The sequence below is a fragment of the Halichoerus grypus genome, chromosome 6 (assembly GCF_964656455.1).
Source record: "Halichoerus grypus chromosome 6, mHalGry1.hap1.1, whole genome shotgun sequence".
Classification (NCBI taxonomy): Eukaryota; Metazoa; Chordata; class Mammalia; order Carnivora; family Phocidae; genus Halichoerus; species Halichoerus grypus.
Window position 1 is genome coordinate 83,434,943 of NC_135717.1, and position 18,081 is coordinate 83,453,023.

Genomic DNA, 18,081 nt, shown 5'->3' on the forward strand with positions numbered 1-18,081 from the left:
CCTTGGACTCAGAGGACTGCAGGCGTCCGGGATAGGCTGCAAAAACCCTTGCCTTAAGCCTAGAGGAGGCAGCTCTTTCAGATTTGGGTGCCAGTCCGGGCTGAGGTTGCTTACAGCTTTGAGTGCTGTCAGCGCTCATTGTCTTCCGCCTAGAGCTCAGTCTCTGTCCTTCCATGATTCTCCTCAGGAAACCCCATCCCTCCAAGTTTCTGCTCCATGAGTGTTGGCCAGATGCTAGTGAAGAGTCTTGATGACTGAGGTGCAGATAGAGGTTTTGGTCCCATGAAGGTGAGAGACAATGCGTGTTCTCATATAAGGCCCCCTCTGCTCACTAGGAAAACTATAGGGAATTTCTTCAGTAGTAACTTAGGTTGCAAGAACATTTCACCAAAGCAAGCATTCTTTTTATGTTCCCAGAACCAACACCATTCAGTGTTATCCTACTAAAAATTTATTCTATTTCATACAATATTGGCCTTGCTCTTTGTAAAACAATAGTCCTGGCCTTTCAAAGCATTTCATGATTTCTGAATTGGGCACACATTTCAGGAGTCTCCACTGTGAAATGCATGATGGCCATTGGCAAAAGATTATCCTTTGAAACACAGTTTATGCCATTATACACAGAAACATAGACCCTCAGAGACTGGACAATTCAGTATTTATTATTTTGTAAACTCTTTTTAAAAATTAACAATATATTTTGGACATCTTGTTATTCTTATTTTACACACTAAAATGTTTTATGGTAGTATGACAAAAATATGGACTATTATAGGGGTATTATGGAAAATTTTAGTTGCTTCCAATTATTTCATTATATGACCAAAATGCAATATAGTCACCTAATCACCCGCTTTGGTTATTTAGTTGTTTTCAGTGTTTTGGCTTTCATGAGACATGTTGTTCTGAAATTCCTTGCATTTAAATGTAAATCACTTCATGATTGTTTTTCTTTTTTTTTTAAATTTTATTATATTAATCACCATACATTACATCATTAGTTTTTGATGTAGTGTTCCATGATTCATTGTTTGCGTGTAATACCCAGTGCTCCATGCAGTACGTGCCCTCTTCAATACCCATCACCAGGCTAACCCATCCCCCCACCCCCCTCCCCTCTAGAACCCTCAGTTTGTTTCTCAGAGTCCATAGTCTCTCATGGTTCATCTCCCCCTCCGATTTCCCCCCCTTCATTTTTCCCTTCCTACTGTCCTCTTTTTTTTTTTTCTTTAACATATAATGTATTATTTGTTTCAGAGCTACAGGTCTGTGATTCAACAGTCTTACACAATTCACAGCGCTCACCATAGCACATACCCTCCCCAATGTCTATCACCCAGCCACCCCATCCCTCCCGCCCCCCACCACTCCAGCAACCCTCAGTTTGTTTCCTGAGATTAAGAATTCCTCGTGGTTGGAACTGGAGGGTATTATGCTGAGCGAAATAAGTCAATCAGAGAAAGACATGTATCATATGACCTCACTGATATGAGGAATTCTTAATCTCAGGAAACAAACTGAGGGTTGCTGGAGTGGTGGGGGGCGGGAGGGATGGGGTGGCTGGGTGATAGACATTGGGGAGGGTATGTGCTATGGTGAGCGCTGTGAATTGTGTAAGACTGTTGAATCACAGACCTGTAGCTCTGAAACAAATAATACATTATATGTTAAAAAAAAAAAAAGAAGATAGTAGGAAGGGAAAAATGAAGGAGGGGAAATCGGAGGGGGAGATGAACCATGAGAGACTATGGACTCTGAGAAACAAACTGAGGGTTCTAGAGGGGAGGGGGCTGGGGTGATGGGTTAGCCTGGTGATGGGTATTAAAGAGGGCACATACTGAATGGAGTACTGGGTGTTATACGCAAACAATGAATCATGGAACACTACATCAAAAACTAATGATGTAATGTATTAATTAACATAACATAATTAACATAACATAACATAATGTGATTAACATAATTAAAAAAATAAATAAAAATTAAAAAAATAAAATGCTTTTGAATTTGACTTGCTCATATTTTGTTGAGAATTTTTCCATCTATATCAGATGTTTTTCTTTTCTTACGTGGCTTTCATATGAGAGTATTGCAGGCATCATAAAATGAATTTGGGGTGTTCCTTCCTCTTTAATTTTTTTCTAGAACAGTTTCAGAGGATTGCCTTTAATTCTTTAATTTTTGGTGGAATTAGTAAGTGAAACCATCTGGTTCTGGTATTTTCCTTTTGGGGAGGTATTGATTACTGTGTCCTTGCTCATTATTAGTTTTTTGAGAATTTCTGTTTTTTCATGATTTCTTCTTGGTAGGTTGTATGTCCCTAGGCATTTATCCATTTTATAGGTCATTGAATTTACTGGTGTATGATTATTCACAGGAATCTCTTTTGATCCTTGGGTTTTCTGTGGTTTCAGTTGTAATGTCTCCTCTTTCATTTATAATTTTATTTATTCATGTCTTCTGTTTTCTTAGTTAAAGTTTTGTCAATTTTATCTTTTCAGGTAAAGATAAAGGTCTTACTTTACTTAATTTTTTCTCTTGTTTATCTGATCTGTATTTCATTTGTTTTTGCTCTGATCTTTGTTATTTCCTTCCTTCTGCTGCTAACTTTGGCTTAGTTACTTGAGGTATAAGGTTAGGTTTTCAATTTGAGATCTTTATTTTTTGTAACATAAGCATTTATTGCTATAAACGTCTTTCCTAGAACTGCTTTAGTATTCCATAGGTTTTAATATGTTGTGTTTCCATTTTTATTTGTTTCAAGATATTTTTTTGAATTCCTTTTGAGTTCTTCTTTGACTCATTAGTTATTTTAAACTGTGTTGTTTAATGTCCACATTATTGTAAATTTTCCAGCTTTCTTTCTTTTGTTGATTTTTAGTTACATACAATTGTGATTGAAAGAGATAATTGTTATGATTTTAGTCTTCTTAAATTTGTTGAGCTGTTTTGTTGCCTAACATGTGATTTATTCTGGAGAATTTTCCATGTGTGCTTGGGAAGAATATGTTCTGCTTCTGTTGGATGGAATTTTCTGTATCGGTCTCTGGTTCATTTGGTTTAAAGTATGATTCAAGTCCCATGTTTCCTTGTAGATTTTCTGCATGGATAGTCCACCCGTTTTTGGAATGGTATATTGAAGAACTCTACTTATTATTTTATTGTTGTCTATTTCTCCCTCTGGATCTGTTAGTATTTGCTTCATATATTTAGTACTCCAATGTTGGAAGCATATATTTACAATTGTTGATGAATTGACCACTTTGTCATTATATAATGGCCTTATTTGTCTCTTTTACAGCTCTTGACTAAAGTCTATTTTGTCTGTACAAGTATGGCTACCCCTGCTTTCTTTTGGTTTCCATTTCCATGGACTATCTTTTTAAATCCTTTCACTTTCATTCTGTGTGCATACTTAAAGCTGAGGTGAGTATCTTGCAGGCAGCATATATCTGGTCTTTTTGTTTTTATCTTTTCAGCTACTCTATGTCTTTTGATTGGAGAGTGCAGTCCATTTACATTTAGAGAAATTATTGATCTGTAGGGCTTAATTAATGCCATCTTATTAATTGCTTTCTGGCTGTTGTATAGTTCTCTTGTTCCTTTCTTCCTCTTGCTGCCCTCCTTTGTAATTTGATGATTTTTCATGGTGGTATGCTTTGACTCTTATCTTTATCTTTTGTGAATCTACTATAGGTTTTCTCTTTGTGGTTACCATGAGGCTTACATAAAACACCTTCATGTAAAGCAGTCTACTTTACACTAATAGCAATTTAACTTCTATCTCATATAAAAACTCTACCCTTTTAAGTTTCTCCTTTTATGTTTTTGATGTTACAACTTACATCATTTTATATTGTGTACCCATTAGCAAATTGTTTTAGCTAAAATTTTTTTTGTTGCTTTTTTCTTTTTTTTTTTTAGAGACACACTCACATACACACACACACAGAGTGCACGCAATCATGAGTTGGGAAGGGGGTGAGGGAGAGAGAGAGAGAGAGAGAATCTTAAGCAGGCTGCACACCCAGCACAGAGCCTGATGTGGGGCTCGATCTCACAACCCTCAGATCGTGACTTGAGCTGAAATCAGGAGTCAGACACTTAACCGACTGAGCCACCCAGGCATCCCTTAGCTATAGTTATTTTTAATAGTTGTATCCTTTAACCTTTATGCTAGAGTTAAGTAGTTAATACATTGCCATATTATAGTGTTAGAGTATTCTGAATCTGACTATATACTTTACCAGTGTGTTATGTATTTTCATATGTTCTCATGTTACTAATTAAATATTTCAGTTTGAAGAACTAATTTCAGTGTATTTTTTGTAATGCAGGTCTAGTGGTGATGAATTTTCTTAGCTTCTATTTGTTAGCAAAAGTCTTTATTTTTCCATCATTTCTGAAGGACAACATGCTGGGTAAAGTATTCTTGATTGGAAGTTTTTTATTTTTAGCACTTTGAATATATCATATCATTCTCTCCTGGCTTGCAAGGTCTCTGCTAAGAAATCTACTGATTGTCTTATGTGGATTTCCTTGTATTGAATTTTTTTTATGTTGATGCTTTTAAAATTCTCTCCTTATATTTGATTTTAGGAAGTTTTATTATAGTTTGTCTTGGATGAGATGATTTTGGGTTGAAATTTTGCGGTGACCTATTAGCTTTATGAACTTGGATGTCTAAATCTCTTCCTTACTTTGGAAACTTCTCAGGCATTATTTCTTTAAATAAGCTTTCTACCCCATTCTCTTCTCTCTTCTTCTGTGGCTCTGGTGATTAGTACATAGTTTCTTTTGATGCTGTCCTATAAATCTGATAGGCTTTCTTCATTCCTTTTATTCTTTTTCTGTTGCTCATCTGATTGGATAATTTCCATTGATTTGTCTTTTCACTCACTGATTCTTCAATAGCTTCTGCTATTGAAGCTCTTTATTGAATTCTTCATATCAGTAATTGTATTCTTCAGCTCCATTTGATTCCTTTTTATGTTTTCTATCTCTTTGTTGAAATTCTCATTTTGTTTGTGTATTGTTTTCCTAATATTATTATATTGTTTATATATGTTTTCTTGTAGTTCTCTGAGCATCTTTAGAACGCTTATTTTGAATTTTTTGTAGGGTAATTCCTATGTCTCCATTTCTTTTGGACCATGTACTGGAGGTTTACTGTATTCCTTTGGTGGAGTCATTTCACCTTGATTCTTCTTGATCCCTGTAGCCCTGCATAGGTGTCTGTGCATTTGTAGGAGCAGTGACCTCTTCTAGATTTTATAGACTGATTTTTAAGTAGAAGATCTTCACCTGTGAGTGAGGGCACACTGTAGCATGCTGTGACTTGGGTGTAGTGATGGAGGGTGCCAAGTGCAGGGGTGTGTGGCAGTACTGCGTCTGGGGAGCATGATGTCTCTTCAGGTCAGGTTGCTGAGGTCCACAGCTTTGACAACTATGTGGACCTTGGCAAGAACTGTAGGGCATCTGTGGTGGCTGCAAGAGCTGTTGGAGTCCTCAGGAGTGATTCTGGGGCTGGGGGCTGGGGACCAGGGTAGGCAGAGGTAAGACTGGAAGGAAATTCTTTCTAGCTAGGAAGTTTCTTCTTTGTACTGAGCAATATTGGCTTGAGGGATAGGATGATGCTGGCAAAATGTGCAGTCTTTGTGTTGTCAAAATTTCTCAAATGGACTCCCAAGCTTTCCCAGAGTGCCTTTGTTCATGGAAAGCTATCTAATTATTGATCATTTTGTGGGGTGGGGGGGATGGAGTCTGGTGTCTCCTACTTTGCCATTTTGGTGATGTCACTTAAATAGAGTGTTCTTGAGTATAGAAATTTAGATTGATAATTTGTTTCTCTTTTGGATCATCTAAGGCTTCTCTACTCTGTACTGGCATCTCTTGTTGTTTTGGGGACTTAAATGTTAGTATAGATGTTGCTCAGTTGGAGGTAATGTGTACCAATTCTGTCTTAAAATTTTTTTCTTTGTCAGTTTTCTGCTGTTTCTCATCATTTTAACAAGAATAATTAGGTTATATTGTAGTAACAAATAACCCACATTTCAGAAGATTAAATAAACAACATTTATTATTCTTACACTACACATTCTCTTCAGTTTGGCAGGGCCTCTGCTTATGATTATTCAACTTCTTAAGTTGTTGAATGCCTCCCTCTCTTATGCCACTACTTTAACATGAGGCTGTAAGATTTACTGTGGTAGATGCATATAGTGGCTTTTATATATTTCTTTCTGAAAGTGCTACACTCGTTTGTTCTCATACTTTGTTCAGTAAAACAGATCACAAACTCATGCTTAATTTCAAACAAGCAAGGAAGTATTGATATTTCCATGTGCCCCAGAGAAAACTTGAAATATTGCTGAACACTAGTCATATCTATCACATCCATGATGTGTCTATAAATAAATTCCTTTTTATATGGCTTGCTTGAGTTTTGTTGGGTTTATTCACTTTAAGGATTAGTGTCTTTCATGAGTTCTGGAAATTTCTTAACCAATATTTTTCAAATATTGCTTCTGCTCAATTTTATTTCTTTCTATGTGTGTGTTGCTCTCTGTCTCCCTCTCTTCCTTCTCATATTTTAATTTAAGTTGCTCCACTTTATGTCTCTCATCCTCTTTTCTGTACTTTTTATTCTTTTATTTCTCTGTGCACCACTCTAGATAATTTCTTCTAACTTATTGTTCACTTCAATAATTCTCTTTACCTGAATTTAATCTGATGAAAAAATTTTAATTTCAACGAATATATTTTTCATTCATGGAAGTTCTTTTGGGTTTTACAGTTTTTTCTATGCATTTTTTTTTTTTTTAGTTCCTTGAAGAATCCTTCAGAGTGTATTTTTATTTCTTTGAATATAGTATATGTGGTTTTTATATAACCAACATCTAATATATCTAATATCAGAAATGTCTACCTGTTTCAGTAGTTTCTCTTGGTTATTGGTTTTTTTTTTAAGTATTTCATTTATTTATTTGATAGAGAGAGCACACAAGCAGTGGGAGCTGTAGGCAGAGGGAGAAGCAGACTCTTCACTGAGCAGGGAGCCTGATGTGGGGCTCGATTCCAGGACCCTGGGATCATGACCTGAGCTGAAGGCAGATGCTTAATGACTGAGCCACCCAGGCGTCCCCTCTTGGTTATTGTTAATGGACCTTTGTTTCTTTGTGTATTTGTCTATTCTGGACAATGTACTGGGTATTTTATTTATGAAAATTCTTTATAGAAGTAATTTGAGGCCTGGCATGAAGGCAATTTCTTCTGTGAGGATCTTATTTTAATTTTTCCATGATTTTATGGCACTTTTAATAGTGGGCTACCTTAATACAAGTGCAACATTGATATTATCTAGATAATCTAGAGGTTCAAACTTTAAATGTAATTTTATACAAGGGCACGTCTATTTCAACTAGTATCCCAGCTGTTGTGGAGTCTGTCTTCTGTTAGAGTTCTCATGTGGGTATGGGTTTGGGATTTGATTTGTGCCTCCTCACCATCAAAGGCCATAAATTACACACATTTTCTTGAATAAGCTAATGCTGTCAGGTAAAAGCACATTCCATGCTCCTGTGTCCCAACGAATTCCCATTTTCCCTTCAGATTTGACCTGATTTTTCCTTCCTATCTTATCAGGTATTTAATCTTTTAAGATCATTTTTAGTATGTTTTATTCCACTTTTTATTTTATTTATTCTCAGCAGAAGAGATAAATTCAAATAACCAAGCTTACTGTTCCTAAGAAAGTCTCCTGGAACTTTTCACAGTAATGAAATCATCTGCTTGCTTGTGTCACCAACTAGATACAAGCTACCTGAAGACAAGAATATTGTCATAATTAGTCCTGTGTTTACAGCATTTAGCACAGGATCTGCCTCTTAATCCATTATTTTATTATTATTATTTTTAAAAGATTTATTTATTTGAGGGGGGAGGGGCAGAGATAGAGGGAGAGAGAGACTCTTAGGCAGGTTCCACGCCCAGCACAGAGCCCGATGTGGAGCTTGATCTCTCAAGTCGGATGCTCAATTGACTGAGCCACCCAGGTGTCCCTTGATGATTTTATTATTACTGTTATTATTTTGATGATTTGACTATTAATAATAGTTTCTTATGCACTTTTAGGATCCCATTTCAATCTTTTACTCTCACCTCAATTTTAGACTTTAAAAAAAAACTGAGTAAGCTTCACAGGATGTCTCCCTTCTTCTACTATCTCCTTTACCTTCTTCCCATTTATCTTTATTTCCTTCCTAGAATGTACCTCTTCAGGTGCTATGGATTGAATTGTGTCCCTTCAAAACTCATATGTTGAAGCCCTAGCTCCCATTTTTACTATCTTTGGAGATAGGGTCTTTAGGAGGTAATTAAGGCTAAATGAGGTCATAATGGTGGGGCCCTAATCCAATAGGATTGGTGGCCTTATAAGAGGAGAAAGAAAGAGAGTGATCTCTCTCCATCTTCCCCTGTGTACACGTACTGTGTAAAAGCCACGTGAGCACACACAGTGAGACAGCAGTGGCTTTCAAGCCAGGAGAAGAGGTCTCAGAATGAAAACTGACATACCAGCACCTTGATCTTGGACTTTCCAGATTCCAGAACTGTGAGAAAATAAATTTCTGTTTAAGTCACCTAGTCTATGGTATTTTGTTATGGCAGCCTGGCTGAGCAGACTAGCACACTAGGATTGTTTCCAAGTTCAATATCTTCCCATCTTTTTGATGCACCACATCTGATTTCCAGAGTGGAAGCATATGGAACCAGGTACAGACCTGAGCAGTGTGAAAGGTACCCCAGGGACCACGTTTTGATTATAGTATAAGAAAAAAAAATTCTCATTTTGCTAACCCCAATGCAAAGCTAATGGAGATGGTTCTAGGACCTTAGGAAATCCACTTCTCTGTTCCTGATGGGAGAGCAGGAACCTATTTCACTGGATAAGAAACTGATATGACAAGAAAGAGGTGGTTTAGGTCCCAGTTCCAAGTAGGACCAAGGCCGCAGAATTGGCCACTTAGGAAGAAGTCTTATTTGGATGAAGCACTTAAGCCCCTTATATAAATCTCTAGCTTGTCCAACTTGCTGTTTTCTGACTACACAGAGAACCCCTAAATTAGTAATAGATCTCTGTACAACAAATTACTGCCAAACTCAGCAGCTTAAAACAACTATCTAGTATCTCATAGTTTCTGGGGACCAGGAATCTGGGCATGGCTTCTCTGGGTCCCCTGATTCATGATCTCTCACAAGATTGCAATTATCTTAAGGTTCAAATGGGACTGAATACCATCCAAGCTTATTTACCTGGTTAGTGGCAGCATTGATCCCCTGGAGGACTATCTAAACTGAGAGCCTCAGTCCCTTGCTGGCTCTTGACTAGAGGCCTCTCTCAGGTTCTTGTCATGTTGATCTCTCCACATGCAGCTCACCATATGGCAGCTTGCTTCATCAGAGCAAGCAAGCGAGAGAGCAAGACAGGTCAAGAGGAGAAACCAGAATTATCTTGAAACTTGATTTTTAAAGTGACATCACATCACTTTTACCAAATTCCATTGTTAGATGAATGTTACTAGGTTTAGGCCACATTCAAGTGCTAGGAGGGTTATGTAAAAGTGTGAATATCAGGAAGTAGGAATAATCAGGACATTTTAGAGGCTGCTTACCACAGTCCTTTCTTCCAAAGCTAGATGAGAATGTTCCCTATGGGACAGAGAAGGAATGGGAATAGTCCTCCACTGACTTCATGGGCCATGAACTGTAAATGAGATGGGAGAATTTGGGCCCCTACCAGCCTTATGTGTACTGGGAAGGCAGCAGTTAGAGTCATCTGAAGGCCTGTCCTCATGGGTATTCATGGAGCTGAATCTTACTTGCTTGTGAGAAATAATTGTGTGCATTTCTTCCCAACTCCATGTTCAGTGATGCCACATTGGTAGCTTAAAATTGACCACAGTGGGAATATTTATGCCACAGAAATCAACAAATGCTATACATGAGAGGTTTTTTTTTCCCTCCCCCAGAGAGCTCATTTTTTAATACTTACCAGCATACCACTAATATCCTAAAATCTTTCCTGTGTCCTGTGTTCTGTGTTTTTGTTTCTCTTACAGTTACGGAGCTAAGGCTGATGAATGGGGGCCACCGCTGTGAGGGGAGAGTGGAAGTGAAATACCAAGGAAAATGGGGCACGGTGTATGATTACAAGTGGTATATGGAGGCTGCAGATGTGGTGTGCAGACAGCTGGAATGTGGACATGCTGTTGATGCTCCCAGAGGGGCTCATTTTGGATCAGGGGATGGGCCTATTTGGCTTTTAAATACTGTTTGTGAAGGGACAGAATTAACTCTCAATGACTGTCGTCATTCTCCTATTGAAGACTACAAGCGATACTTGTTCCATAATCATGATGCTGGAGTAGTCTGCTCAGGTAAGGCCTGTCTGATCTGTCAAGGGGATGCCCTGTAGGAATAGCCTTGGTTTCATTCCTAGAATAACTAACAGGATCGCATACTTGGGTGAAGACCCCAGTCACCCAGTGACTCCTAGAGTATTAGGTGCTCAAGGAAGCATAAGGACTTGCTTGGCCCTGGACAGCGAAGGCTCGAGACCTATGGATCACTGGGTCCTTCAGATCTCTGTGGTGTGTCATAAAAGGTAGGAAGGTGGGGTCAAATGTTTCATACAGGGACAACTGCTGGGTTGTTCCTGTGTGAAATAAGTTTCATCATGGTAACTATTTTGTTTTCTTTCATGAGATGGTCAGTCAGGTAGAACCACTAGAGGGGACATGGGAGAGATTCAGGGAAACAAAGCTTATTTTACTTGCAAGTCCTAGAGAGATGGAGTCATTAACGTTGCAAGGGGGCCACATGGAAGAAGTGCCAAGGGAGCAGGCTCAACCAAGCAGGTGGAAAGCCAAGAAAGAGAGGAAAGACCTGTGGGTAAATGACCATTTTGGGGGTCAAGGTGGAGTACACAAACAAAACATTTGAACAATTCAAAAACATTTGAATGTTCCTAGGTCACAGTGAGGGCAGGGAAAGAAGGGGCACTGGTGGCATGGTGTCAGCCTTATCTCATTGGCACACCTGGTCACCTGGGTGGTGTGCTCACAGCCTGTTCGTGAAGACACTGAGGCAGTAGGAAAACATTCAATTTTAAAATTTACAATATAGTAGCAGGAGCAAAGGAAATACTAAGGGCAGTGAGGCCAAGAAAACCTGAGGGGGCACATAAGAAGTGCTCCATTCTGCCTAAGTGTGTTTGGCATACGCCAAAGTGGAGGCAGTAGAGACAACAATGAAACTAGAGTGTGAATGGGTGGAGTTGGTATTTGCCAGAGATGTTTTCAGTAGTTGTCACAATGGTTGATGAAAAGGTCCGTCACCAGTGCCATCAGACAGCTTGACTTGAGGAAGATATTATCAGATATCACAGTGAATTCCCTAAGGTAGGTTGTTGGGTCTTAAAAAAGGGCCATCCCATCTGATGGAGTGGTGAGAAATGTGGAGATATGAGTACATTTGACTAGGTCTATAGCAACCTAACAGCATGATCCTATAGCCAGTCAGCATTTTTGTGATCTGCATGAAGATCACTGGAAAAGTGATTTTTTCAAATTGTAACTTCAGTGGATCTTCGATGATATTAATTCAGGTCCTTAAAAGTACAATTATTTATTTTTTTTGAGGTATGATTGATGCAAAAAAAATACCTGTATTTATTGAATGTATACAACTTGATGAGTTTGGAGGTAAGTATACATCTGTGAAAGTATTAGCACAATCTGTGCCATAAAGCTATCTATAATCTCAAAAGTTTCCTCCCATCCTCTTTATTATTATTTAAAAAAATATTTTCAAGGGGCATTTGAGTTTACTACCTTCAGTTAGGATTTTTTTTAAGAAAACTTGTTTTCTGGCATTTCAGGTAACATTCCTGATTGTCACAATGTCCTAATCATGGTATCAACTGCAGATAAACTTGTGGAAACACTACAGGGGACTTGCCTTATTTTGATAAATCAGTATCTGAGTAAAAATAGAGTGTGTGATGTTGGAACTTCTATTACTATCTTAAGAAAATTGATGCTTTTGATATTAATTCCAGTTAAGGTACACATAAAAATAAAAAGAGTTTGAGAGTGGAATGGCATCTAAACTTTAATTTTGGTTTTTACTCCCTGATTACCATTACCATTGCTTTAATTTAAATTCTCATATTTTAATGAACTGTTTCAGTTTTCTTTGACTAATCTCTTTGTCATCAGTTTCTACTCTCCATCTGGTTCTATATTTTCCAGAACATGTTTTAATGATGTAAAGGGAAGTCAAAGTGGTGGTGATGTAACATTGATAAGAATAGGAAACCATGTTTTTGCAAAATTTTAAATTTAAATTGAATTCTTGGAATTCCTTTTGTCGATTTTAGGAAAGGGGTATGAAAGAGAAATTCCAGCCTCCTAGTAGAATTGTTAGAAATAAAGTGTTGTGTTTAGCAGAAATCCAGAGGTAGAAAGAATGATCTGTGAAGAGTATAGAGGAGCTTGTTTGAAAGAAAAAGGGGATTTCAGAGGGTTCGGGGGAGGGGGGGAAGATTGGGGGGGGCTTCACAAATTGAGAAGGGCTACATCACTGAGGTACAGAATGAGAAGGGGATGAAGACGCAATTAACTTCAGGAGGGGAGGTTGGGGACTGAAGGTCCATGTTAATTCATATATTGACTACAGCTTCTGTTTTAGACTTCTTGTTCTCCTTTCCTCTCTCCCTCTCTTCCTCTGTGCTGATGCAGGAGTTGTTCTTGAGCTCCGAGGAAGTGCAGGTATTTGAAGCTTGCAATTTTCTTTGTGGGAAATTTTTATAGTATGAGTTCTATTTCTTTTTTTTTAAGATTTTATTTATTTATTTGAGAGAGAGAGAGAGTATGAGAGAGAGAGTGAGCAGAAGCCAGGGGGGAAAGGGCAGAGGGAGAAGGAGAAGCAGGCTCCCTGCTGAGCAGGGAGCCCCACAAGGGGCTTGATCCCTGGACCCCGGACCACAATCTGAGCCCTGAGCTGAAGGCAGATGCTTAACTGACAGAGCCACCCAGTGCCCCAATATATTATGAGTTCTATTTCTTTAACAAAGGAGTACTTAGATTTTCCATTTCTTTTTGTACCAGTTTTTGGTAAATTGTGTTTTTCAAGTAATTAGTTTTCAAGGACTCATCCTATTATAAATAAAATTTTCAAATTAGAACAAAACTTGTTCATATCTTATTATCTTTTACATATTGATAGGATCCATAATGATAACCCCCTTTTCATCCCTGATATTGTTAATTTGTGTATTTTCTCATTTTTTCTTGATCGGATCTACTAGAAGATTATCAGTTTTATTATTCTTTTAAAAAGAATCACCAGTGAACCCTGTTGATTTTCTTTATTGTAATTGTTTTCTATTTCATTAATTTGAATTCTTAGTTTACATTCTTCTCTTTAGGTTATGATTTGCTGTTATTTTTGTAGATTCTTGAGTTGGATTCTTAGATATTTATATTTAATTTTTCCTTTGTATTCTATTTTTTTATGTGTGGCCCTATTTAAATTTTCTTAGCTAAACTATCCTCTTTTTTTATTATGTTGTTAGCCACTGTATAGTACATCATTAGTTTTTGATGTAGTATTCAATGATTCATTAGTTATGTATAACATCCACTGCTCATCACAACACATGCCCTCTTTAATACCCATCACCCTGTCACCCCCCCAACCTCCTCCCCTCTGAAACCCTCAGTTTGTTTCCTGGGGTCCATAGTCTCTCATGGTTCATCTCCCTCTCTGATTTCTCCACCTTCTGATTTTCCTTCCCTTCCCCTCCTCTGTGCTATTGCTTATGTTCCACATATGAGTGAAACCATATGATAATTGTCTTTCTCTGCTTGACTTACTTCACTTAGCATAATCCCCTCCAGTTCCATCCATGTCGATGCAAATGGTAGTTATTCATCCTTTCTGATGGCTGAATAATATTCCATTGTATATATGAACCACATCTTCTTTTTTCTTTTTTCTTTTTTTTGGCAGTTGATTTTTTATTGTTATGTTAATCACCATACATTACATCATTAGTTTTTGGTGTAGTGTTCCACGATTCATTGTTTGTATAACACCCAGTGCTCCATGCAGAATGTGCCCTCTTTAATACCCATCACCAGGCTAACCCATCCTCCCACCCCCCTCCCCTCTAGAACCCTCAGTTTGTTTTTCAGAGTCCATCGTCTCTCATGTGAACCACATCTTTTTTATCCATTCATCTGTTGAAGGGCATCTCAGCTCCTTCCACAGTTTGGCTATTGTGGACATTGCTGTTATGAACATTGGGGTGCATGTGCCCCTTCTTTTCACTACATCTGTATCTTTGGGATAAATACCTAGTAGTGCAATTGCTGGGTCATAAGGTAGCTCTATATTTAACTTTTTGAGGAACCTCCATACTGTTTTCCAGCATGGCTGTACCAGTTTGCATTCCCACCAACAAGGTTTTGTATTCTAATATATGCATTAAGGAAGTGTCAAGGCTCTAGATTTTCTTCTAAGCACTGCTTTAGCAGTATCCCACTAAGTTTGATATTACATGATTTCTTTTGTATTTTATCATTATGAAATATTTCTTCTTTATTTTTAAATATATTCCTTGCCCTATAGTCTTAGTTTGTCTGATATCAACATAGAAAACAACAGCTTTCGGGCGCCTGGGTGGCTCAGATGGTTAAGTGTCTGCCTTCACCTCAGGTCATGATCCCAGGGTCCTGGGATCGAGTCCCGCATCGGGCTCCCTGCTCCTTGGGAGCCTGCTTCTCCCTCTGCTTCTCTCTCTCTATATATATATCTCTCTCATGAATAAATAAATAAAATCTTTAAAAAAAAAAGAAAACAACAGCTTTCTTTGATTAGTACTTGCATGGTCTATCTTTTCTGACACTTTAAATATGTTTCTGTATTTATTTTTTTAATATTAATTTTATTTTAAAGAGGCGGGGGAAGGGCAGAGGGAGAGGGAGAGAGAATCTCAAGCAGGCTCCATGCTCAGTGTGGAGCCAGATGCAGGGCTTGATCTCACGACCCTGAGATCATGACGTGAGCTAAAATCAAGACTCAAATGCTTAACTGACTGAGCCACCCAGGCACCCCTGTTTCTGTGTTTATATTTAATGTATATATGTTTTTGTGGACAGTATATGGTGAGTCTTACTCCTTTTCCCTAGTTTTATTGAGATATAATTGAAGTGGTGTCTTACTTCTATTCAGTATCTTGCTTTTATTTGGAGTATTTAAATTATTTCAATTTAATGTAATTATTGATATGCTTGGGTTTAAGTCTACTAACTTGCTATTTGTCTTATGTATTCTTTGTTCCTATTTTAATCTTTGAGTATTTTTAGTATTCTATTTTATTTACTCTGTTGGTTTATTAGATATATCATATCTAATGTATTCTTTGTGGTAATTCTAATGTTTTTTAGATTTACCATAATGTTAAAATTATTACTCTTCAATCGTATTTTAACTTCAAATAATATTATATCACAATATATAATGGGAGACCTTACCACGGTATACTTCCATTTCCCTCTTCTTGTCATTTGTGCTATTGTCACAGATTTTACTTATAAATATATTGTAAATCTTATAACACATTGCTGTTATATTTGTCTGAAATATTCTATTATTTTAAAAATGAGACAAAGTTTTTTATATTTACCCACAGATTTATCATTTACAGTAGTCTTTATAGCTTTGGGTAGATCCACGTTTTCATCTGTTACTATTTTCCTTTAGCTTGAAGAACTTTCTGTAACACTTTTGTGTAATGCAGTTCTGGTGGCCTCAAGTTCTGTCATTTTTTATTTATTTGAAGACATTTTTATCTTCATTCAGTTTTGAAATGCATTTTCACAGGTGATTTTTCTATCTTCTCTCTTTGTGCTTCAGAGAGAAAGCTTCTGTTGTTCTCTGTTTAACTTCATAATTCTTTTATTCTGCAATGTCTAATCTCTTGTAAGTTAATCTAGATAATTTCTCATTCCAGATATTGTATTTTTCAGTTTTAGAAGTTCCATTTAGTTTTTTTCTAGTTTTTAAAAATCTGCTTTATGTTTCATTGAGTATATTTATATAAATGGTTTAAAGACTTTGTCAGCTAATTCAATCATCTGTCTAATTTCTGCATGTTTTTAATGCTTACTCTTTAAAAATTAAAAAAAAGTAAAACATTGATGAAGAAAATGAAAGAATATACAAATAAATGGAAAAGTTATCTTGTGTTCATGGATTGGAAGGAGGCTATTTTTATATCCTAGGGTTTCAAGAGAGACAGCTCGAACCACGCCCTTCCTCTCCCGACTCTCTGAGCTTTCTTAACATCCAGATTCATCTTCTTTCCCACTTAGGTAACATAAGAAGTTCATGGAATATTTTGCCATAAAAAATTATCAGATAGATAAAATTTGTACTCACAATTATAGATTGGTTATAAAGTCTATATTTCTAATATTGAGTCTGTCTATAGGCTGTCATGCATTCATGGATACAGACCTCATGGTTTTCCCTATCTTCCAGTCACTTGAGGGTTGTCTCCTGGGAAAGAAATCTGACCAGAATTTGAGCCCCACAAGTCTCAGGATGACTTTCTAACCTTGTCTGGCTGATAGATCTCTACCGTCTTATAGCCCATATCTCTCTGGTTTGGTTTTGTTCTTCATACTTCTGTACTCAAGTTTGAATGCCTACATATTATGCAGTTTCCTTGGGCTCAGATGAGGAATTCGCTTCTCTAACCAACCCCAAAATATATTTTCCTAGTATTCAGCTACTCCAAATAATCTGTCTTCAGAAACTGACTCATGGAGGTCCCATTCTGACACCAACTATTAAGTCCTCTCCTCATTCCCAATGCCTGGGAAAAGAAAACTTTTATTATGACATGTCATGGTCATATACCATTGTCCATGACATGTCACTTCTAACTGCCAAGCAAGAATCATGAACACTTACTTGGTTTGGTTTTCTTTTTTCTTTTAGGATTTGTGCGTCTAGTTGGAGGGGATGGACCCTGCTTAGGGCAGGTGGAAGTGCATTCTGGAAAAGACTGGGTTCCATTGTCCGATGGGAACTTTACATTACTCACCGCCCAGGTCATATGTGCAGAGCTAGGGTGTGGCAAAGCTGTTTCTTTCCTGGGGGATGTGTCCTTCAGAGAGTCAGATAGAGTCTGGCCTAAAGAATTCCAGTGTAAGGGACATGAACCTGAGCTCTGGTTTTGCCACAGTGAGTCCTGTCCAGGAGGTGCTTGCCACCGTGGGGCTGTTCAAGTTTTCTGTTCAGGTGAGATGCAGAGTGGGACTTCAACCTCGCCACAATACTCTCCCAGGGTAAAAAAGACATGAGATTTGGCTGAAATCTTGTCTTCTCCTACTAGTGTACACAGAAGTCCGGCTCATGAAAGATGGCATCTCTCAGTGTGAGGGACAAGTGGAGATGCATATTTCTGGACACTGGAAAATGCTTTGCGCCTCACACTGGAATATGGCCAATGCCAATGTTGTTTGTCAACAGCTTGGCTGTGGAGTCGCTGTCTCTACTCCAGAAGGAGGATACTCTGTGGAAGGAGGTGATAAGATTTGGGAAGCTCGGTTTCACTGCTCAGGGGCTGAGTCTTTTTTGTGGAATTGCCCTGTGACTGCCCTGGGCATTCCTGCTTGTACCCGTGGAAACACAGCCTCGGTGATCTCTTCAGGTAAGAGAGAGGAAAGGACTAACTGGTACTCAGGATGCTCCTTGAGTGAAATGTCCCTAAGAGCAGAGAGTGTGGAAAAATTATTTTAAAAATGAGATAATCCATGATAAAATATGGTTCTTTTCATTGATATTTCTCTTCATATTGATTGATACATATTGATACATCTCTTCATTGATTTCATTTCTCTTCATATTAAGAGGGATATCTTTTAAAATTAACACTATTATTTAAATATAGCTGAGTATTATTTACAGAGAAAGTATGTAAGTAGTAAGTGTGTACACAGTAAT

The 18,081-nt window shown here is 37.6% G+C and overlaps 1 protein-coding gene across 1 annotated transcript in view; it reads left to right on the top strand.

Moving 5' to 3' along the window:
- Positions 1-18,081, top strand: part of LOC118550880 (antigen WC1.1-like) — a 34,663-nt gene that overhangs the window by 1,044 nt on the left and 15,538 nt on the right. The window contains exons 2-4 of the mRNA XM_036116298.2: positions 10,122-10,439; positions 17,074-17,376; positions 17,471-17,788. Coding sequence (XP_035972191.2) covers positions 10,122-10,439; positions 17,074-17,376; positions 17,471-17,788 — 939 coding nt within the window. The remainder of the gene's footprint in view (positions 1-10,121; positions 10,440-17,073; positions 17,377-17,470; positions 17,789-18,081) is intronic.